Below are 23978 nucleotides of genomic sequence, written 5' to 3'. Positions count from 1 at the left end.
CATTTTATACCTATAAAATAGGTAGATATTCTAGCTGGCTAGCTAGTTAGATTATCTACCTATTTTATGTAGCTAGCTAACGAGCTTCATGAAATAGGTAGCTTCATGTTGCTAGATATGTAGCTAGTTACATTAAATTAGGCAGATATTCTAGATAGCTAGCTAGTTAGATTATCTACCTATTTTAAAAATAGATAGATATTCTAGCTAGCTATCTGGTTAGATTATCTACCCATTTTATACCTATAAAATAGGTAGATATTCTAGCTGGCTAGCTAGTTAGATTATCTACCTATTTTATGTAGCTAGCTAACGAGCTTAATGAAATAGATAGCTTTATGTAGTTAGCTAGCTACATTAAAATTGTTGACAATCTAACTAGCTAGGTAGCTAGCTCGGCAGACAGACAAGATAGATTTCTAGCTCGGGAGATATATAAGATAGTTATAGCTAGCTAGCTAGCTATCTGTCTGTTTTACCTACCTAGCAAGCTAGATCGCCTGCCTAGCTAGGTAGGTGGGCAGAGGGATAAATGGATGGATGTATAGATTGATTGATTGATTGATATGGTCTTATCCAATTTGAGGACTATTTGGATGCGTTCCCCAGGCCGACTGTCAAGGCAACATCTTGCTAACAACATTGGAGATCCGCAACGAGGTGGGCGTCCACACCGTCACCACCACTACCAGCAGCAGCCGCAGCAGCACCAATAGCAGCCTGTACGACGCCACGGCTAACTCCACCCCCGTCTCGCTGGACAACACTTCCGGAGTCCAGTACAGGCGCGGCGGCGGGCGCTCTACGCGACCCGCCGGCCAGGACGGGAGGAGGAGCCGCCTGAGGAGGCGATCGTCGCAATTGAAGATTAAAATCCCAGATTTGACGGACGTCAATGCTATTGACCGCTGGTCCCGCTTCATCTTCCCTTTCTCATTTTCATTCTTTAATGTTGTCTACTGGCTCTACTATGTTAATTAACATGGGTGTGTGTTTGTATGGCTAGTCTTGTGAGGACCGCTAACATTTTATACCATACGTAGTGAGGACATTTTTTTTAAAAGTGAGGACCTTTTGGCCGCTCCTCACTAATTTTTCATTCTAAATGATTCGAGAGGGTCTATATATGCATCTGTTAAAGTTTTAGAGAGGTCCTCACAAATTCACCCAAAATGATTTTTGGTGTGTATTTTCATTTCCCTTGGATACACACACTTTTTACTCACTGTGTGTGTGTGTTTATGTGTGTGTGCGTGTTTAATGAGAGGAAAAAGTTCATACCGCAAAAAAGTAAAATGATATTTTAACCAAATTCACCACAGAGGTGAGGACTTTGAATGTACCCATTCAGAGTCTTCACTCCTGCTGTTATTTCAGTTTCAAGTCCACTTTTTATTGCTTTGTTTTTAAAGATGTTGAAGTGGGAAATGGGGTGACATTTAGTGTTCACATGTAACACTAGTTCTTCTCGAAATTTATCAGCAATGGTGATCCTCACTCCTAATCTGGAGTTATCCGGACCTCACAAAACCTTTTGAAACAGGAATGTGTGTATGTGTGCATGAATGTGTGTGTGTGTGAATGTGTGTGTCGCTATGATGCCAAGTACATTTTCAGACTCTAAGGTCCAAGTAATGTTTTTCTCATAGTAAATGATGTCCGGACAGCGACCAATCCAGGGTGTATCACGCATCTCTCGCCAAAAGTCACTTTAGGTTAATTAACGTCTCTAAATAAAGGTCCTGTTGCTGTGGATTGGCCTTGGGAGTTTTGAATACCACTTGGAAATGGAATGTGTTATTATTATTATATATTTTTATGGTTCTCATGATTATTATGATTACTACCTGGCTGGCTATCTAGCTAGCTACCTAGCTGGCTATCAATTTGCTATCTATTAGCTATCTGGCTGGCTAGCTAGCTATCTAAGTGGCTGGCTATCTAGCTAGGAATCTGTTGGCTATCGATTGGCTAGCTAGCTAGCCTTCTATCTATTTGAGTTACTTCCGGGTTGAGTGAACGCTGGCGCGTGTGGCTGCCGCTGCTCACCCACAGAAAAACTTATCCTGTGACTGTAAAGTGACCTTGAGATTTTTGAAAGGCACTTAGAAATCAAATGGATGATTATTATTATAAATAGTAGAAAGGGTGTGTGTGTGTGTGAATGGTCGTTTGTATACGTATGCCCTGTGATGGAGTGCCGACCATTCCGGGGTCAATCCCACTTCCGTCAATCATTTAAAATTAATCCATGAAACTAAATTGCCCATATGTGTCAATCTAACTGTTTTTGGTTGGTCTATATGTGCCCTGAGAATAATTGGTGACCAATCCAAGGCGCATCACGTTTCTTTTGCCAAAGTCATCTCGGGTTGATTTAAGGATATGAATGGTCATTTGTCTGTTTGTTGTATGTGATTGGCCAATGATCCGTGTACCGCTTCTCTTGTCAAAAATCCTTTTTTTTAAATTACAGTCTCAAAATTATCCAAAAGGTTGACTATAAATGATTGTTTGTCAATTGGCTGATGACCAGTCTTGGGTGCACGCTAACATTTATCTTTGGTGTTAGCGTCAGGACAGATGATTCACAGTAGAAGGCTCTACTGCATTCTGACACACTGACGTTAGCACGGATGCTAATATAAACTTTCCGTTTGCGCTCACCCACAACACCCTTGACTGACCACCTGCACTTTTCATTGTTTTCATTTTGTGTTGACTTTATAAAAACATACAGACAAATCCCAGCTTGTGTGTGTGTGTGTGTGTGTGTGTGTACTGTTCTTGTCAAAAATGTTTTTTTCCGCCATCTGCGAACGGCCACGCGTAGGAGTGGACGCCACCTGCCCACAACATGCTGGAACAAGCCACTCGTAACAACGAGAGGATGTTGTTTTGGACAATTTCTCTCGTTTTGATTTGGTAGTTTCCTAAATTAAAAAAATCATCCGTATTACTTGATAACCAAATTGCATTCTAAAACACAGTTACGACGATTAGTATCCCGTTAAAGGACAACCGACGTCTCCGAACAAGTTGTGTCCATGATTTGTAAAATGGCTTCAAATGACTTCTACTGGTCTTGTTTTTGAGTTGGTGACGTCACTGAAGGAATGCCCCTGACCGAAAAAAAAGGACACATTGTAGCAGTCCTTCCATCACATCAATCCATTATGCTGTACTTCGTGTTGCACCAAAAAGAGGCAGAAGAGGGCGACAAAGTTCCGCGTAAGGAATTAATCAGCCTGTGGAAACGGGCTGATTAAGTGTGTATCTCAAAAATTAATTTCCCGTAGGTAACCATTAAAATGAGAATAATCCGTTCCCAGGTCCCCATAAAACATAATTTTCTACTTTCTAATGTTCTTAAAACTACACAAAATAGACCTTATTTTATGTATAATAAATGTGCTATGGTATTATAATTAAAGAAATAAACTGTACTGTATAATAAAGTGGTTTTATTTGCCTTTGTGATGGTCGTTGATATAACTACTACGATGACTGTTTTTACAAATACAGTAAAGTCTCGTTATATCGATATTCAAGGGAGTCCGAAAAAATATCGATATAACCGGGACTATCGATATATCCGACCCTGTTTGCATGTAATTTTCTCCGTGCGTGCATAGAAATAGTATCGATATAACCGGGAATATCGATATATCCGATATCGATATAACCAGACTTTACTGTAATACGGTTATTTTAATTGTACTGTTGTTTAGAGACGAAATAGTCAATGTGTATAAGCGCTTTTCCATCCCACCGGTGGGCCCTTCAACGTGTTCCATTTGCTTGCGGCGCTGTTATTGGAGGCTAACTTTAGCCGCTAACACACTGTTGCGATGCTACATGAGAGATGCGTTTCGGTTCGTGCTGTTTCTTAGCACCTTACCGAAGGCCAGAGACGGCGGCGGCGGCGACGATCGCGACTAGTTGCCAGGCAACAAGGGAGGGATGCCTTTTGTGTGTGTGAGCGCGATTCAATCTTCATGTGTCAAGGTTTGCTCTTGTACTTCTCTAAATGCCACAAAGTGATATGTAGCAGCCCACCCGTCGATAGCATGAAGACATGAATCAAAATATTTATAATCATTATAATATATTATAATTTATAACAGTATTTCAAATTAAGGGGTGGGGGATATTTGAAGCATTTGTTTCATTGCAGTGTAGCACTAAAAGGTAATAATAATAATAATAATAATATATTTCATTTATAATCGCCTTTCAAAACTCTCAAGGACACTTTACAGTCACTGGATCAGTTTTTCTGTGGGTGAGCAGCGGCAGCCACACGCACCAGTGTTCACTCAACCTGGAAGTAACATAAAATGATCATCATTACACAACAACAGTAATAATAATAATAATAATAATAATAATCAATCGAAAATGTGTAAACGCCATGTCGGCTATTTTGAATGGATTTCGACTTACGACCATTTGACTTACAACCGTTTTGTCGGAATGGAACCCGGTCGTAACTCGGATGTTACCTGTATGCATAAACATATACACATCGACATAAACATATATAAATATAGCTAGCGAGATAGATAGATAGATAGATAGATAGATAGATAGATAGATAGATAGATAGATAGATAGATAGATAGATAGATAGATAGATAGATAGATAGATAGATAGATAGATAGATAGATAGATAGATAGATAGATAGTCTGTTGTAGGAATTATCTAAATTAACCCTCACCCCACCGTGTCGATTTAGTGAAGGGTTTTGCTGTCATAGCAGAGTCTGGCACTGCCACGTCTGGACAGTAGGGATATATATAAGGCCAAAACTACCAGCAAAAAAAATAGTTTGCTGACGAAGCCTCTTGGATAAAAAGTGAAACGTCCGACACCTTCAAAGAAGTACAGATGACGGCTGAAGAAACCTTTTCATCGATGGATCACTCCCGTACGACTGAGAGCTTACACAGACGTACACAAAAACAGCTTTTCTCAACGGGGCAAACGCTAACATTTATTAATCCAGTGTTAAGGCACATATGTGGAAAATACAACATACACGTCGTTTCTTCCTGTGGACCAAACAAAATGTTCGGCGTAGACCAACGTTTGAAAATGTCAAAGTGCATTTCGCTTTTTTTATCTTTGGCCAGTCAAATGTTTTCGTTTTTTTGTTTTCAGCTGAACAAGAACGCAAAAAAAAATGACCTTTTAGAGATTTTCAAGTAAAAGCGTAACATAGATAGATAGATAACATTATTTAACTCTTTTTTTTTTTTGCTAAATGAGGCAGTTGCCTTCATTCCCAGCTTACTTGGATATGAAACAAATATGAAAATGTAGCTGGGAAGTGTTTGCTAAATGAAGCGAGGCTAAGCTAAGCTACGCTAAATCTCCCGGCCGCAAATTGCGGCGTTTAAAGGCATCTTTTGGTAAACACTGTTAAAACACAATGAAACAATAAGCATCAGTCAGTCCCTGTAAGATTTGGCTGGAATGTCTTTTTGGATTTCTTCCTGGAATGCGCAGAAGAGACATTAGCGTTAGCATAAATCCAGCAAAATGATCGAACAACATGGACATGAGTGAGTGCCGCACTAGAAAAAAAGTACATGCACACAACCTGTTGTGTTTTTTATTTTGCTTTGTGTTGACTATTATGTGAAGCGCTTTGTTACAGCTGTTGTGAAGGCGCTGTAAAAATTAGGATGTATTGTATTGTCTAAAGTCAAAAAATGAAGAGGAATCAATCTGAGAATAAAAAACAAATGAGATGATGTTTTTTTTAAAAATATTGAACAACTTTAAAATTTAGCATTTAAAATGTATTCTTTACCTTGAATGTGACTATTCTTGTATTGGACTTTCCCTATAATTTGTAAAATTTGTTTCTTTTTTACTTTTGTCAGTTTGCGGCTTTATGTTTTCGTGTTGTAATTTGTTTATTGTATTGTATTGTATTTTTTTATCATAATTTTTGATATTGTTTGATTTTTCTAGCCATTTAAAATGTGTATTAAAACTAACTGACGACTTTTTTTAAGGCTTATTTAGTTGGGGAATGTATGGGGAACTGGGAACGGATTATTCTGATTTTAATGGTTTCCTATGGGAAATTAATGTTTGGAATACACACTTTTCACCTTACACAGTTTCTGGGAACCAATTAAGTTCGTGAGCCAAGGTATCTATCTATCTATCTATTAGATTTGCTCTATCTATCTATCTATCTATCTATTGGATTTGCTCTATCTATCTATCTATCTATCTATCTATCTATCTATCTATCTATCTATCTATCTATCTATCTATCTATCTATCTATCTATCTATCTATCTATCTATCTATCTATCTATCTATCTATCTATCTATCTATCTATCCATCCATCCATCCATCCATCCATCCATCTCCGGGGGAATGAACTTAATTGGTTCCCAGAAACTGTGTGTAAGGTGAAAAAAGTGTGTATTCTAAACATTAATTTCCCATAGGAAACTATTAAAATTAGAATAATCCGTTCCCAGTTCCCCATAAAACATAATTTTCAACTAAGTAAGCCTTAAAACTACACACGGTATATTGTGTGTAGTTATTTTCCGTATAATAAATGTGCTATGGTATTGTAGTTAAATAAATAAAGTATAACAGTATAATAAAGTGGTTTTATTTAACTTTGTGATGGTGGTTGATGGCTTGATGCAATGGATAGCTTTTTGCATAGTGTCTCAAGGAGCTCTGGGTTGTACATCTTAAAAGTTGTGATATTGCAACATACTCCGGTGCGCCTTATACACCGGAAAATACGGTAATTTATGACTTTTACTCAATTTACAAATGTAAGTGAAAGCGGTTAACAACTACCTTTTTTTAATAAGGCAACTATATTCTTGATATTTGACTTTGAAAAGGCCGGTGTGAATTTTACAAGAAAATTCTTGCGACTATATGACTTTTTCCTCCATTTTCTTTGTCGAGTAAATTTCCGACTTTTTTCTTACTCCCTCTCCTCAGCATTTCGGGATTTTTCTTTTTCCTTCCAGTGCGGCACTAACACTGCAATGAACCGAGATCACCGTGTACTGAAAAGAAGCCCTCTCTTCAAAAGACGCAATCAAGGCCACTGTTGCGTCAAAGCACTTTGTGTGTTAAAAAAAAAAGTTCATCTTTTCAGACACGACCAGTACTGAGATATACAGCGATACCTTGGCTTACGAACTTAATTGGTTCCCAGACATAGTGTGTAAGGCGACACATGTGTATCCCAAAAATTACTTTCCCATAGGAAACCATTAAAATGAGAATAATTCGTTCCCAGGTCCTCATAAAACACAATTTTCTCCTGAATAAGTCTTAAAACTACACAAATATACCTTATTTTACGTGTAATAAATGTGCTATGGTATTATAATTAAATAAATAAAGTGTACTGTATAATAAAGTCGTTTTATTGACTTTTGTGATGGTCGTTGATGGCTAGATGGCATGGAGTGTCCGGTTTCATCAGCATTAAACACTTGATCAGGAACGTAACCTTCTTCTTTCACCATCTTGAGGAACAATCCCTTGTCGGTGCTTTCTCTGCGATAATTTTACCTAGTTCCTCATCAATGGCGTTCTGTTTAGCTGGGTTGATAGCTTTTTGCATCATGTGTACAGATGGCTTGTTATTTGTGCAGCCTGGTTGATGGGATATTTTAACCTTGCAGTCTACACTCTGTTTTTGAACTATCAAAGTTGAAACGCGTCCAAATTTCACTGTTTTCTATCCATTTTCTCACTCTCTCTGTTGTCTGCCTGTCTCTTTCATGTTTAAACCACCTCCCCTCGCAGCTGCGTTTTTGACCAAAGGCTTTAACCGAAGACTGGGGGCGGGGAATAGAGGACAAAAACAGTCGGCTGCCATTTTCTTGTTAGGAGAACGGGCTCGTTCGCAAACGACACTTCACAAATTGTGGCAGCTCCGTGTGTATCCCGAAAAATAGTTCGTATGCCAAGGTAAAATTGTCGTAAATTTCAAGTTCGTAAACCGAAAAGTTCGTAAGCCAAGGGGTTGGTAAAGCGAGGTATCACTGTATATCTTCCCGGTAATTAAAAAGAACATCCAGTTCTTATTTCAACCCCCTTCTCCTATGAAATAACATTAGATAAAATAAAGTACCTATTTGCATCCTTTATAAAAGAAGCTCTTTGGAAAAGTCGAATAAAAAAAACGTGCAAATTGGACAAAAGGGGCAAGGGGGAGAAATGGCGCTTTAGCCAACGCTGAGTGTTTCCTGTGAGTTTTTGGTGTACTTGACGCCTCCCCCGGTGGGGAGGTCGATCCGGACCGACAGGCTGGCATCGGGACGTTGCGATTCCTCGCGAGGGCGGCGGGGGTCTTTGACGGGGAGCCGGTCCAACTGCCGCCCCACTCGCACCGGGCTGGGAAAGATGGTGCCTTGACACGCCCGATAGAAATATCTGCAACGCACACGCTTGCTCAGTTTTTGTTTTGACTTCACATCGCGAGATCCAAAAAAACATTGATTTGACAGGTGAGCGTTAGATAAGCCACAGATGGAAAATTGCCGTCCTCGATGAACTTTCAGCCGTTTATGGAATTTAACAAGCAGGCAAATAAAAAAATGAAAACACTCACAAGGATCATAGTATGCTACATGCTATATAGCTTAAAATCACTGAAAACCTGAAAATGTTATCCAATTTTTGAACAAGTTAGGACACACATTCACATACACAATATATATATACAGTAAAGTCTCGTTATATCGATATCGGATATATCGATAGTCCCGGTTATATCGATACTATTTCTATGCACGCACGGAGAAAATTACATGCAAACAGGGTCGGATATATCGATAGTCCCGGTTATATCGATATTTTTTCGGACTCCCTTGAATATCGATATAACGAGACTTTACTGTATATACACAAATATATATATATACAGTATATATATACAGTATATATATATATACACACACAAATATATATACACACACAAATATATATATACAGTATATATATACACAAATATATATACAGTATATATATATATATATATATAGTAAAGTCTCGGATATATCGATAGTCCCGGTTATATCGATATTTTTTCGGACTCCCTTGAATATCGATATAACGAGACTTTACTATATATATATATATATATATATATATATATATATATATATATATATATATATATATATATATATATATATATACACACACACACACATACATACATACATACATACATACACACACAGGTAACATTCAAGTTACGAACGGGTTCCGTTCCGACAAAACGGTCGCAAGTCAAACGGTCGTAAGTCGAAATCCATTCAAAATGGCCGACCTGACCAGGAAAGTATACAGTGTAATCTGTTGTTTGTATGCAATGTTTTCTATCGAATACTATTATATACCAAACTGTTTACAGTTTGGTATATAATAATTTGGTACTGTTTCATTTTTATCATTATTATTATCTATTATCGATTTTTATTACTGTATAACTGTACCTGTAATGTATACAAAACTGTTTACTGTACAGTTCATTTATAAATGTTATACTTATCCTGCTCTTCCTGCTAACGGCCAGAAGAAGTGTACTACAGTACTACAGGAGATGTTGCCGAGACGGTATCTGCACTGTATAACTACTGTATTGAGTGTCGTCACGCAGTAGATTGCTGTGCGAGTGTGTGACATGCTGGCTGGCCAAAATTGTAGTACGTGCTGTGGTGCCAGGCGTAGAATTAGACAGTCGTGGTTGTAAATACGGGTGGTATATATATATATATATATATATATATATATATATATATATATATATATATATATATATATATATATATATATATATATATATATATATATATATAGATAGATTTTTTTTATACATCGGTCGGTACCTGGGCAGCAATGCAGCAGCTGGCGTGATGAGGCACAGCAGGTAAAAAGTGGGGTCCTGCAGTAACCTCTGCATGGTCCAGTAAGGGTTGGAAGGGGAGTAGCAGGTAGGACATGAGGCGTTGTAGCATAGCGCCACCGTGAAGAAGAGAGCCACGCTGAAGCAGATGGAGAGCCAGTTCATCCACGTCTGCAACGAGAGGTATTGCTGAGATTGCTGTGATGAAGCTGAAGGAGCAGTTTGTTCTTTCGAAAGGACACCTTGAAATAGCCAATGACCCTAAAATGGCTGATTCGAAGCTAACTGTGTGTATATTTTGAGGGATGGGTCCTTGTGGGTTTTTTGTGGGTCTACTCATGATAGACATCCCTACTCATTTTTATGACATTTTTAAACAAAAAAAAAATAAATGAAATGATTTATTCCACACGGTTGAAATGCAAATGATCGACGTGTATTGAGCCACAACAGGTCTCGCAACTATTTATCATTTTACAGATTTATTTAGCTATCTATTAGCTGTCTATTAGCTAGCTAGCTTTCTATCTGAGTTACATCCGGGTTGAGTGAAGGCCTAGCTAGCTATCTGTTAGCTATCTATTAGCTAGCTATCTTTCTATCTGAGTTACTTAGCCATCTATTAGCTGTCTATTAGCTAGCTAGCTTTCCATCTGAGTTACTTCCGGGTTGAGTGAACGCGAAAGGCGCTTATAAAAGAAATGTATTATTAATTATTATTATTATTATTATTATTATTATTATTATTATTATTACCGTCAGCGACTCCATTTCCCAATGTAGAAGTCGTGCGTAACCCCAGGCTATTTGCTATCTAGCTTACTAGCTGGCTATCTATCTATCTATCTAGCTAGCTGTGTGGCTAGCTGTGTAGCTAGCTGTGTAGCTAGCTAGCTAGCTATCTAATAGATATATATCTAGTTAGCTAGCAGTGTAGCTAGCTAGTTATGTAGCTGACTAGTTGTATATTTTTCTAATTGACTGGCTAGCTATCTAGCTAGTTATGTATTGGCTATCTATTAGCTAGCTAGCTAATTTTCTACCCATTTGAATTACTTCCGGGTTGAGTGAACGCGAAGTGACCTTGAGAGTTATGAAAAATGCTTATAAATGAAATGTATTATTATTATTATTATTATTATTATTATTATAAATAAGTTCAACTAGAGAAATGGGTAACACAAAAAAAATAATGGGATGAACCTTGATCGTGGCAATTTTTGAGTTTTCTCACCCATGTTTTGGTCTCCACTCCTAAATGCAGCAAAATGGTGAACACAGCAATGGTGGTAACGGGGGTCCCCCATGTAAACAAGTCGACATCTGAGTCGGCGTAAGCCTGGGGCGTGGGTGGGGGGGGGGGGGGGGGGGGTAAACAGGGAACGGAGGGGTGAGTTAAAGAGGCAAGAAGGTCAACCATGGAGAAATGAGATTGGCGGCCAGGGACACTCACAAAATAAGGAATGAAGAAGCAGACCAGACTTTGGTAGAAAGCGTCAATCATGTTCATCCAGAACATGTATGGCTTGTATTCCTTAAAAAGTGAACAAAAACGTACAAAAATTGACAAATGGTGTTTCAACCCACACAGGCTTGTTTTCAACTTGAAGGCAAGAGTGTGTAAGGCGAAAAGTGTGTCACCCAAAAATAAATTTCCCATAGGAAACCATTAGAATGAGAATAATCCATTCCCAAGTCCCCATAAAAAATAATTTTCTAATTTTCTAAGCCTTAAAACTACACAAAATATACCTTATTTTATGTATAATAAATGTGCTATGGTATTAAAAACGTTTATCTTTATTTTAAAAATGAAAAATCGCTTAAAAAGGGCACCCACCTCCGAGTTTTGTCCGTTGACGTAAAGCTGAGGTAGTTGCTGCAGCGTCTCGGCCGACACGTCCTTGTCGAGCGTGCCGGTGATGAGTTGCGGGAAGGCGGAGAACATCAAGTTGAAGAAGATCAGATACCACTGGTCGATCATGGCCGAGCCCGAGAAACCGCAGTAGAACTGATACCAGAAGATGAGCGCCACGAACATCTGAGACGGCAATCAAACAATCATGGCAACCAACACACGGTTGCGCGATATATGCGCGATTCTGGCGTCGTGACGTGGACGTACGACGTTCTTGTAGAAGAAGTAGAGGATCATGTTGGCCAGCCGTGAGTAGCACCAGTGGCCGTGCACCAGCAGAAGTTTTTGGAGGTTGCGGAAACGCGGCAGGGCAAAATCGCTCGCCATCACCGCCTACGAGACAATACACGAATCACGTGACACATGCTCTGGAGGGAGGATTAAAAAAATGTATGCTTGGATGTATTTTCCCTTTGGCCTGTCTTTATGTGTTGCACCACTGTTTGTGTTCCAATGTTGCACACATGTAAATGTGTATCTACATTTATTATGCATAAAATAAAGTTTATTCTGTGTAGTTTTAAGGCTTATGTGGTAGAAATGTGGCTTTTATAGGGACCTGGAAACGGATTATTCTCATTTTTAATGGTTTCTAATGTGAAATTAATGTTTGGAAACACACACACTTTTCGGGAACCAATTAAGTTTGTAAGCTGAGGTATCACTGTACAGATATTTCATTCATTTTCATCTATAAAATATATATCTATTTACAGAAATATTTAAAAATAATATATATATACAGTAAAGTCTCGTTATATCGATATTCAAGGGAGTCCGAAAAAATATCGAGATAACCGGGACTATCGATATATCCGACCCTGTTTGCATGTAATTTTCTCCGTGCGTGCATAGAAATAGTATCGATATAACCGGGACTATCGATATATCCGATATCGATATAACGAGACTTTACTGTATATCAAGACTACTATTTGATACTAGCAGACAAATCAGCCCATTTCCAACGGTGTTTGGGCGCCATCTTGTGCATTTTCTGGGACGCTACATTGGAGTCCTGAAGGCTCGAATTGATACGGAAGGACTTCTTTAATCGATTGCAAACATTTATGCTTTCCTCTTCGGAACTATTTGAATCATATTCATAAGTGGATGAGTAACAACAAAGCATCTTCTCCGAATCTGAAGCGATTGTTTTGATTCTAGAGCAAGGTAAGACGTCCTGGTGTGACGTCACGAACAAGGGGGCGGGACCTTCTGAAACTCGCCATCTCCGAGCTCATTTTGTGGCATTTTTCAGACACTTTAACTCATTTTTATTGGTGTTTTGCATTTGACTAAAAATATCCGCCTGCGTGTTTTGGGTATTTTAGATGGTAAAAAAACGTTTTTCTGATGTCAGTTAGGAAACAAAAAAAATGGTGTCGGTTGTCCTTTAAGAGCGCCTGCGGCTAACGGTGATTAATCTGGCGCAACCCTCCCCCGCCTTCCATGCCCGCCATCGTTACAGAAGGGACTCTTTTAACAGATGTGCTATAACCACGAGTTAATTGGGAGTCTCTGTTATTGCTATGCAAGATCACCTTCCTGGAAAGGCGTGCAAAGCAGGAATTCTGGGATGGTGATGATGATGATGATGATTATGACTGTGACCTCCGTGTGATTATTAGCATAAATGTGAAGACTGTAAACGAGCGTCGACCAAATAAAGGGCCCCGTTAGCTTTGTAAAACACACCGTTAACGGCTATTAAAGGCGTCCTTCAACCACCTTGAACAATAGCAGCGAGCACCACGACTGGAAATAATCCGCAGTCCAAACCCTTTTTTGTGTAGTAACATGCAGTAGAACACGAGTTTCTGACTAAAAAGCGAAGAAAATGAATTTCCAAACAGAACGAAGAATTTCATGCTAATATTTTTTGCTCTTATGGCAGCTCAAAGGACAATACGCAAAACAAGAAAAATAAGATCGAGAAAGGGCTATTAAATGGCAAATTATTCTAATTTCACACACAAGCTTGGGAAAAAAAAATCAAAATATCTCCTATCATACAGTATCTCCAGGTTGAGTATATAGGTGTATGTACAGTATGTATGTGTGTTTATCAATATCTATCTACATCTCTATACCTCTACATCTCTATACATCTACATCTCAATCTATCTACATCTCTATCTATCTACATCTATATCTATATCTATCGACATCTCTTATCCATCGACATCTACATCTATCTACATCTAACTACAGCTACATCTCTCTACATCTACCTATATCTACATCTATCTGCATCTACATCAACAACTATCTACATCTACATCTAGACTATCTACATCTATCTATATCTACATATATCTGCATCTACATCAACAACTATCTAAATCTACCTACATCTACATCTAGACTATCTACATCCATATCTATCTATATCTACATCTACATCAACAAATATCTACATCTACATCTATGTACATCTACATCTATCTACATCTAACTACAGCTACATCTCTCTACATCTACATATATCTACATCTATCTGCATCTACATCTACATCAACAACTATCTACTTCTACCTACATCTACATCTAGACTATCTACATCTATCTATATCTACATCAACAAATATCTACATCTACATCTATCTACATCTATCCACACCTATCTACATCTACCTACATCTACATCAATATCTATCTACACCAACACCTATCTACATCTATCAACATCTACAATTATCTACATCTCCCTACATATCTATCTACACCTACATCTATCTACATCTACCTACATCTATCTTCATCTACATCAACATCTATCTACATCAACACCTATCTACATCTATCAACATCTACAATTCTCTACATCTCCCTATCTACACCTATATCTATCTACATCTATCTTCATCTATCTTCATCTACATCAACATCTATCTACATCTAAACCAATCTACATCTCTATATCTATATTTATATCTATATCTATATACATACACACACATAGAAGGACTCACCTGCATGCCCTCCTGTCCCGATATGCCCACGCCAACGTCAGCTACCTGGATCATACTGACATCATTGGCTCCGTCGCCTCGGAAATATGATCAGAATAGAATAAATACTACACCTATATTTTTGATGACTTCATTTTTCGCTTTTCAAAGCAACTCATGTCATAGTAAAAATAGCGAATTGACAGAATCCAACAGGGTTATCCGTCACTACTCACCGATGGCCAGAGTCATGACTTTTAGCTTGTTGCGCACCAGCTTGACCACCATGCTCTTCTGCAACGGCGTGGATCTGCAACACAGCACCGAGCGGCAACTGCGCGCCACCGCCAGGAACTTGTCCTCCAGGCTACGGTCCAAGGCGTAGGCTAGCGTGCGGCCGTCGATCACCAGGCCCAACCGGTGGATGGCGGCGTGAGAGGATGACCAGTGTGGAGGAGAAGAAGGAGGAGATGGATAGATGTGGAAAGGTGTGAAGTCTGCATGGAAGGTCTTGGATGAGCCGCATAGGAATTTGGCTTGGATGTAATGTAGACTCTCCTCGAGGAGCAGGGAACAAGACTCCTAGTTAAACAGAGACAGATACGGCACGGGATCAAAAGCTGGAGAAGCACCATGCTGCTTCACAAGTACGTCTGTGTAAGCTTTATGTCGTACAGGGTGTCGGACGTTTCGCTTCTTATCCAAGAGGCTTCTTCAGCGAATAAAAGTCTTACTGGTAGTTTCGGCCCTATATATAGTACTATCTATATACAGTAGGGATATATATACATATATATATATATATATATATATATATATATATATATATAGGGCCGATACTACCAGTAAGACTTTAGTTCGCTGAAGAAGCATCTTGGATAAGAAGTGACTAAAGTCTTACTGGTAGTTTCGGCCCTATATATACAGTAAAGTCTCGTTATATCGATATTCAAGGGAGTCCGAAAAAATATCGATATAACCGGGACTATCGATATATCCGACCCTGTTTGCATGTAATTTTCTCAGTGCGTGCATAGAAATAGTATCGATATAACCGGGACTATCGATATATCCGATATCGATATAACGAGACTTTACTGTATATATACATATTTAGGGCTGATACTACCAGTAAGACTAGTTCGCTGAAGAAGCATCTTGGATAAGAAGCGACTAAAGTCTTACTGGTAGTTTCGGCACTATATATAGTAGTATATACTATATATAGGGCCGATACTACCAGTAAGACTTTAGTTCGCTGAAGAAGCATCTTGGATAAGAAGTGACTAAAGTCTTACTGGTAGTTTCGGCCCTATATATACAGTAAAGTCTCGTTATATCGATATTCAAGGGAGTCCGAAAAAATATCGATATAACCGGGACTATTGATATATCCGACCCTGTTTGCATGTAATTTTCTCCGTGCGTGCATAGAAATAGTATCGATATAACCGGGACTATCGATATATCCGATATCGATATAACGAGACTTTACTGTATATATACATATTTAGGGCTGATACTACCAGTAAGACTAGTTCGCTGAAGAAGCATCTTGGATAAGAAGCGACTAAAGTCTTACTGGTAGTTTCGGCACTATATATAGTAGTATATACTATATATAGGGCCGATACTACCAGTAAGACTTTAGTTCGCTGAAGAAGCATCTTGGATAAGAAGCGAAACGTCCGACACCTTCAAAGAGGTACAGAAGACGGCTGAATAAACCTTTTCATCGATGCTTCACAAGTACTTATACAAAATAGCATGAGACAAAATGGAGACTGCATTCACGTACAGGTTTGCTTTTCAGAAGCCCAAACGAAAATGACAGCATTTCACACACAAAACCCTACCTATGTGACCTTCAAATTTCTATTCCCTCTCGTTCCCTCAGCTCACAATTCCTCCCTCCACCTCTGTGTGCCCCCCTCCTGCCCGTCTCAGCACGATGGGGGTCAGGGCTTTCAGCTGCTCTGCCCCCAAACTTTGGAACTCACTTCTTCGTCCTAAAAATTAATATTCTGTGGGTCCTGGAATTTGAGTGACAATGACAAAAACCCTGGCACTGAAGTGGACACATTTTTGCACATTGTCTGGCAGTGAATGAGTTAAAGGGAAAAAAAAAGTCAAAAAGTAAATATAATATCTAGATATTTTGAAGGAATTGAAATTAAATTGAATTGAAATTAGATGATGATTTCCAACGTTGTTTTTGTTGGTTTTTCAGTTTTTGTTGACATGCACATTTTGTGAATTCAGGTAACATCTGACATACAACCGGCTCGACTTACGACCACCCATACTTACGACCACGACCTCCAGAAACTATTTAAAGAGGGGGAGTTTGTGAGTTTTAGCCTACGAGTCTCTATTCAAAATTTTGAATGGATTTTGACTTACGACCATTTTGACATACGACCGTTTGGTCAGAACGGAACTGTTATCAATCCGACTAGATTTTTTAAAATGTATTCATTTTATTTTATGTTTTTATCTCCATATGTTTCTTCTTTACAACTTTGAACGACTTTTTTTCCATGCTCACCATGGAGTCGGCATTGAGAGTCAAGATCTCTTCCTCGGGGTCCAGCAGCTTGCAGGCGTATGCGATGTTGACGGCCGTTTCTTGCTTGTCGCCCGTCAACACCCAGATCTGCAAGCCAGCCTTCCGTAGGGCGTCGATGGTTTCGGGCACGCCGTCCTGCAACCGGTCCTCGATTCCCGTTGCACCTGTGAGGAAAATATTTCACCCGCAGTGAATAAATACACAAATAAATAAATAGAAAAATAAATGGATAAATATATGAATACACATAAATTGAAAAATAAATGGATAAATAAATACGTGAATGAATAAATACATTGAAAAATAAATGGATTAATACAAAAATATATGAATAAATAAATACATACAAAAATAAATACACAAATCATTAAAGAGGAAAATAAATGGATGAATAAATATATGAATAAATAAATTGAACAATAAATGGATGCATACATAAATATATGAATAAATAAATAAATAAATAAATAAACAGATATAATAAAAACAAAAATAAATACACAAATAATTAAACAAATAGAAAAATGAATGGCTGAATAATATATGAATAAATAAATAAACAGATATAATAAATACATGCAAAAATACACAAATAAATAAATACATCGATAAATAAATAAATAAATAAATAAATAAATAAATTGGTTTTGTATTCAAATATGATTTTTTTTGGGGGGGTGGGTGGCATTTTTTTTTGTATCCAAAAATAAATTACATTATACAGTGAGACCTCAACTTACGAACTTAATTGGTTCCCAGACAGAGTGTGTAAGGCGAAAAGTGTGTATCTCGAAAAAAAAATTCCCATAGGAAACCATTAAAATGGGAATAATCCATTCCCGGGTTTCCATAAAATATACTTTTCAACTAAATAAGCCTTAAAACTACGCACAACATACCTTATTCTATGTATAATAAATGTGCAATTGTATTGTAATGAAAGAAATACACTGCATTGTATCATAAAGTCACTTTATTTACATTTGTGGTGGTCATTTATGGGTTGATGCAATGGCGTTGGAGGTCGAAGGTCAAAGGGAATTGCTGTTTGGAAAGAGAGGCGCATTACATGACGACTGTAATTAAAGAAATAAACTGTGCTGTAAAATAACGTTTTATTTACCTTTTTGATGGTCGTTGATGGCTTATGGAAGGAGAGTCACCTTCCATAAGGACTGTTGGTAACTTAATCTCTGGTGCTGTTCGGTCGTGTGCTTCCGCCGAAGATCACTCCGCCAGCCGTGGTGGGTGTGTATTATGAAAATAGTGCTTGTTATAAGGTTTAATTTTCATAAATTTGACGTTTGTAAGACAAAAAGTTTGTAAGTTGAGGTGTTTGTAAATTGAGGTCTCACTGTACATTAGACTTTCACCAAACGGTCGTAAGTCGAAATGGTCGTGAGTCGAAATCCATTCAGAATGTTGAATAGAGACTCGGAGGCTAAATGACTCGCAACCCCCCCCTCCCCCCTCTAAAAATGTTAAAAATAGGGTCTGGAGGCCGTCGTTGTAAGTACGGGCGGTCGTAAGTCGGGCTGGTCGTAAGTCAGATGTTACCCGTATCTCAAAATTATATTTCACAATTTTAGCATTTCACGTACAAATTTACTTGTATGCCGTACACATCTGAAAATGTGCAAAAATCGTACAAAATAAAAATAAAATAAAAAAATACGGCCGGTTGACAGGTATGTTCTTTGATTATTTATGATTTTTTTTTTTGGGTGTGCCAAACGTGAATACAAATGAAGAAATGAATGAATGAACAAACAAATAAATAAATACATAAATGAATAAATGAATGTTATTATAAGTGGTCCATCCATCTCCACTCAGTTTTGTGGCCTTGATTCGGGTAAATACGGCCCTCGAATGAGTACGGATTTACCCAAGAGCTGAAGGTTGGTCTCCAGACGCAAGGCCGACTCGAACAGCAGCTCCTCGCGACCCTGGATGGCCGTTTCTGCCTCTAGGTGGCGCTGCAGCCAGCAGGCGTATTCTTCTTTGCTCAAAACCTGACGGGTAGGGAGGGGTGTTTTAAATTCGAGCAAATAAAATTATCGGGTGTAAAAGGAGCTGCAGACGCTTCCCAATTTATGAACGGGATATGTTCCGAACGGTCGTTCGTAACCTGAATTTATTCGTAAGTTGCTATATTTTGTATGGAATGTATATTTAAGGCTTATATAAGTATATTTAAGGCTTGTATAAGTAACCTGTCTTGGTTTGTACTGAAAAATAAACATTTAATCAAACATATGCTCCATAAAGATATGTACAGTAAAGTCTCGTTATATCGATATTGGATATATCGATAGTCCCGGTTATATCGATACTATTTCTATGCACGCACGGAGAAAATTACACACAAACAGGGTCGGATATATCGATAGTCCCGGTTATATCGATATTTTTTCGGACTCCCTTGAATATCGATATAACGAGACTTTACTGTATATACATGTACAACTGGTGAGAATACGACATGTGTTACTAGAAAAATGTTTGTAAGTACCGTCGTTCGTAAGGTGAATTTGTTCGTAAGTTGCTTAAGTGCTATATTTTGTATGGAATGTATATTTAAGGTTTACACAAGTATGTTTAAGGTTTGTATGAGTATGTTAGTATAAGTAACTTGTATTGGTTTGTACTGAAAAATAAACATTTAATAAAATATATGCTCGATAAAGATATCTACATGTACAACTGGAGAGAATACTACATATGTTACTAAAATATATGCTCGATAAAGATATGTATGTACATGTACAACTGGAGAGAATACGACATGTGTTATGAGAAAAATGTTTGTATGTACCGTCGTTCGTAAGGTGAATTTGTTTGTAAGTTGCTTCAGTGCTATATTTTGTACGGAATGTTTAAGGCTTATATAAGTATGTTTAAGGTTTATATAAGTGTGTTTAAGGCTTGTATAAGTAACCTGGACTGGTTAGTACGGAAAAATAAACATTTAATAAAATATACGCTCTATAAAGATATGTACATGTACAACTGGAGAGAATACTATATACGCTACTACAAAAAATGTTCGTATGTACCGTCGTTCGTAACTCGAATGTTCATAAGTAGGGGAGCCTCTGTATTTGATTTGACTATCAAGCATTGGGTCAATTTACTTGTTTTTTTTTAATATGTATTTTGTCAGATGTGAGGCCAATGAGCGCATTTGTACAATCGTTAGCTTAGCCAACAACGAGGCACTCTAAAGCAATATTATAATTTCTATTTTTCGTCAATGAAAAGCTCCAAAAATGTAGCGCTCCAGTACTCTTATGAAAGACAAAATGGGAGACGAGTACGTAGACCTTGAGCAACCAAATAAATACCGAAATAGTTTTCCATCGACATGTTTTATGTGTCGGCACGGTGGTGACGGTTTTCGCACGGGTGTAAATCAACCATGTGGGATGGCGGCCGAGATGGCGGGTTGAGTCATGAGGAATGCCATCGTTCCACACTAGGCGCGGATCATCTGCTTCCAGTTTCCAAATTCACCAAATTACCTTTTTGGCAATACAAAGTGTGCGCAGTCCGTCAGCCGCATACTGGTTCAGGTAGTTCTGGGTCCGGTAGATGATTTTTTTCTGCCGTTTTCCTTTGGAGTTACCTTGGAAACAAGGATGACAGAAGTTAGCGATGTGATTTTCAGAAGAGGGCTGCTGCGTTCGGGTGCTCGCCGCCGCCATCTGCGTCGACACCTCAAACGCCAGCAACTCATCAACATTCACGGGATTCTTCTCATCGTTATTTCGTGTTGTACGATTAGCGCAAAAAAAAAATAAATGTGGATCCTTCTACGTTTTCACGGTTCCAACGGCCAATATGATTTCCTCTCAATTACAGTGATACCTCGGTTTACGAACCCCTTGGCTTACGAACTTTTCCGTTTACGAACGTTAAATTGATGAGAATTTTAATCCAAGAGGCTTCTTCAGCGAACAAAAGTCTTACTGGTAGTTTCGGCCCTATATATAGTACTATATATAGTACTATAGGGATATATATATATATATATATATATATATATATATATATATATATATATATATATATATATATATATATATATATATATATATATATATATATATATATATATATATGTTTGCCATACAAACTAAAGTAAATAAATAAATAAAGTAAAGTAAAGTAAATAAATAAATAAGTAAATAAATGAAAATAAATAAATGAAAATAAAATAAATGAAAATAAAAATAAAATAAATCAAAATAAAATAAATGAAAATAAATGAAGAGAAATAAACGAAAATAAAATAAATGAAAAGACATAAATGAAAAGAAATAAATGAAAAGAAATGAAATAAAATAAATGAAAAGAAACCAAATAAAATAAAATAAATGAAAAGCATTTATTGATAAAATCAATAAATGGTAATAAAATAAATAAATAAATAAATGAACATGAAATGAATAAATGAATGAAAATATAATAAATAAATGAATGAAAATAAAATAAATAAATGAATGAAAATAAATAAATAAATGAAAATAACAATAAACATAATAAATAAATAAATAAGTAAGTAAATAAATGGAAATAAATAAATGAAAATAAATGCAAATATACATGCATGCATACATGCATACATACAATAGACAGCTAATTCGATAGCTAAGTAACTCGGATAGAAAGCTAGCTAACTAATTACAGAGTGTCATGTTCGTAGTGCCTGTTGAGGGGTAGCAAAAGAGCTAGCTTTCTATCTGAGTGACTTCCGTTTGCTTTATTGAATAAAGCAAACGAAGTAAATGACAATAAAATAAATGAAAATAAAAATAAAATAAAATAAAATAAATGAAAATAAAATAAATGAAAATAAAATAAATGAAAATAAATCAAAATAAAATAAATGAAAAGAAATGAAAAGAAATAAAATCAATAAATGGTAATAAAATAAATAAATAAATGAAAATGAATAAATGAATGAAAATATAACAAATAAATGAATGAATTATTGAATAAAGCAAACGTTTGATTTGAATAAAAAATCTTTTTTTTTTTCTTGAAGAAGGTGTCGGCCACCCGACTTCTTCAGACGGTTTGAAAGTTATACGCCCGATGTAAAAGTTGTACGCCCCGGGCCTCCGGGCAGACGTTATTTCAAACACTGTTATCAGTGATCAATAAAGCAATTCTTTATTTTTTAAAATTAATGTACCATCTAGTGAACTTGTAGTAAATCACACCACGTAATTAGTTTTTTATAGTCGCAGCTGTGGATTGATTCCAACATAGCACTACTGAAGGCCTAGCGACGAAATCCACGGCTCGCCATTGTGTAAGACTAAACTGGACCGTCGCATTCGACAACTGCTGGTGTTCTCAAAAAAAAAACCCGCGTAGAAAGCATAAAAATCTCCTCGTTTCCTACCTGTGCTGGGAGATTTAATCAGGTCCATGATGACAGAGTCGGCTCCTTTCGTGTAAACGGTGATCTGTTCGCTGAGCGGGTGCTTCACCACCACCGACATGCGTTTCCTGGTGGAGTCGAAACCCAAAGTGTGCAGCAGTTCAAAGTTCAGCTTCCCCAAATGAGGCAAATCCACCGTCATTTGGTCCGGGAGACGTCCGACGAGGGAGCACTTGTAGGCCCTGGCGGCGTAAACCAGCGCCGCCTCATCCGGCGATTCGGCCTCGTAGCGTAGATCCGCGCCCTCGGGGTTTCGGGTTTTGCAGTCATAGACCGGAGGCGGCGGGGTGAAGGCGTGCGGCGCCACGGCGACCGCGGGAACCTCCTCCTCGAGTTTGGTTAGGGTGCTGTCCGCCGAAGGGGAGGACAGCAGGCTGGAGCAGCCTTTGGTGGAGGAGCGGTTGGTGGCGAGGCTTGACGAGCTGCTGCTGTTGGAGCCTGAAGTCAAGCGGCTCGGCGTGAAGCGTTTGATGAAATCTTCAATGGTTTTGACCGGGGATTTGAGTTCGAATCGCATTCGGACCTGGAGGATACATATGGGAATTCAATGAACCACACATTATGATGAGGCAAAAAAAAAAAAAACGTTTCTTGGACCCATCCATCTGGTAAAGGGAATTGGACCTAAAATGGATGCCTGAAAACAAAATGGCTGACTTTCTGTTCGATTTGAATTCGAATCGCATTCAAACCTGGAGGACACGCACGGGAATACAACAAAACCCACATTTGATGAGGTAGACAAAAAAAAATGTTTTTTTTTTTGTACCCATCAGTCTGGTAAAGGGAATTGGACCTAAAATGGATGCCTGAAACCAAAATGGCTGACTTCCTGTTCGATTTGAGTTCGAATCGCATTCAAACCTGGAGGATACATATGGGAATTCAATGAACCACACATTAGATGAGGGAGACAAAAAAAACGTCTTTTGGACCCATCTATCTTGTAAAGGGAATTGGACCTAAAATGGATGCCTGAAACCAAAATGGCTGACTTCCTGTTCGATTAGAGTTCGAATCGCATTCGGACCTGGAGGATACATATGGGAATTCACTGAACCCCACATTTGATGAGGTAGACAAAAAAAAAATGTTTTTTTTGTACCCATCAGTCTGGTAAAGGGAATTGGACCTAAAATGGATGCCTGAAACCAAAATGGCTG

The 23978-nt window shown here is 37.9% G+C and overlaps 2 protein-coding genes across 2 annotated transcripts in view; one reads left to right on the top strand and one right to left on the bottom strand.

Moving 5' to 3' along the window:
* gabrb3 (gamma-aminobutyric acid type A receptor subunit beta3) overlaps positions 1-4082 on the top strand; it is a 36401-nt gene extending 32319 nt beyond the window's left edge. Inside the window, exon 10 of the mRNA XM_089001765.1 lies at positions 610-4082. Within this exon, the coding sequence (XP_088857891.1) occupies positions 610-981 (372 nt within the window). The 3' untranslated portion in view covers positions 982-4082. The remainder of the gene's footprint in view (positions 1-609) is intronic.
* Positions 4083-7385: 3303 nt separating this feature from the next.
* The window catches only part of atp10a (ATPase phospholipid transporting 10A), a 34363-nt gene continuing 17770 nt past the window's right edge, over positions 7386-23978 (bottom strand). The window contains exons 10-21 of the mRNA XM_088999847.1: positions 22777-23338; positions 20888-20991; positions 19252-19378; positions 17343-17527; positions 15031-15376; positions 14816-14892; positions 12048-12173; positions 11763-11963; positions 11376-11456; positions 11157-11261; positions 9906-10093; positions 7386-8445 (exon numbers count right to left, since the gene is read on the bottom strand). Of these exons, the coding sequence (XP_088855973.1) occupies positions 8238-8445; positions 9906-10093; positions 11157-11261; positions 11376-11456; positions 11763-11963; positions 12048-12173; positions 14816-14892; positions 15031-15376; positions 17343-17527; positions 19252-19378; positions 20888-20991; positions 22777-23338 (2310 nt within the window). The 3' untranslated portion in view covers positions 7386-8237. The remainder of the gene's footprint in view (positions 8446-9905; positions 10094-11156; positions 11262-11375; positions 11457-11762; positions 11964-12047; positions 12174-14815; positions 14893-15030; positions 15377-17342; positions 17528-19251; positions 19379-20887; positions 20992-22776; positions 23339-23978) is intronic.

Source organism: Hippocampus bargibanti, linkage group LG07 (genome assembly GCF_051943395.1).
Source record: "Hippocampus bargibanti isolate YZ-2025 linkage group LG07, ASM5194339v1, whole genome shotgun sequence".
Taxonomy (NCBI): domain Eukaryota; kingdom Metazoa; phylum Chordata; class Actinopteri; order Syngnathiformes; family Syngnathidae; genus Hippocampus; species Hippocampus bargibanti.
This window is presented reverse-complemented; position numbering and strand designations above follow the sequence as displayed.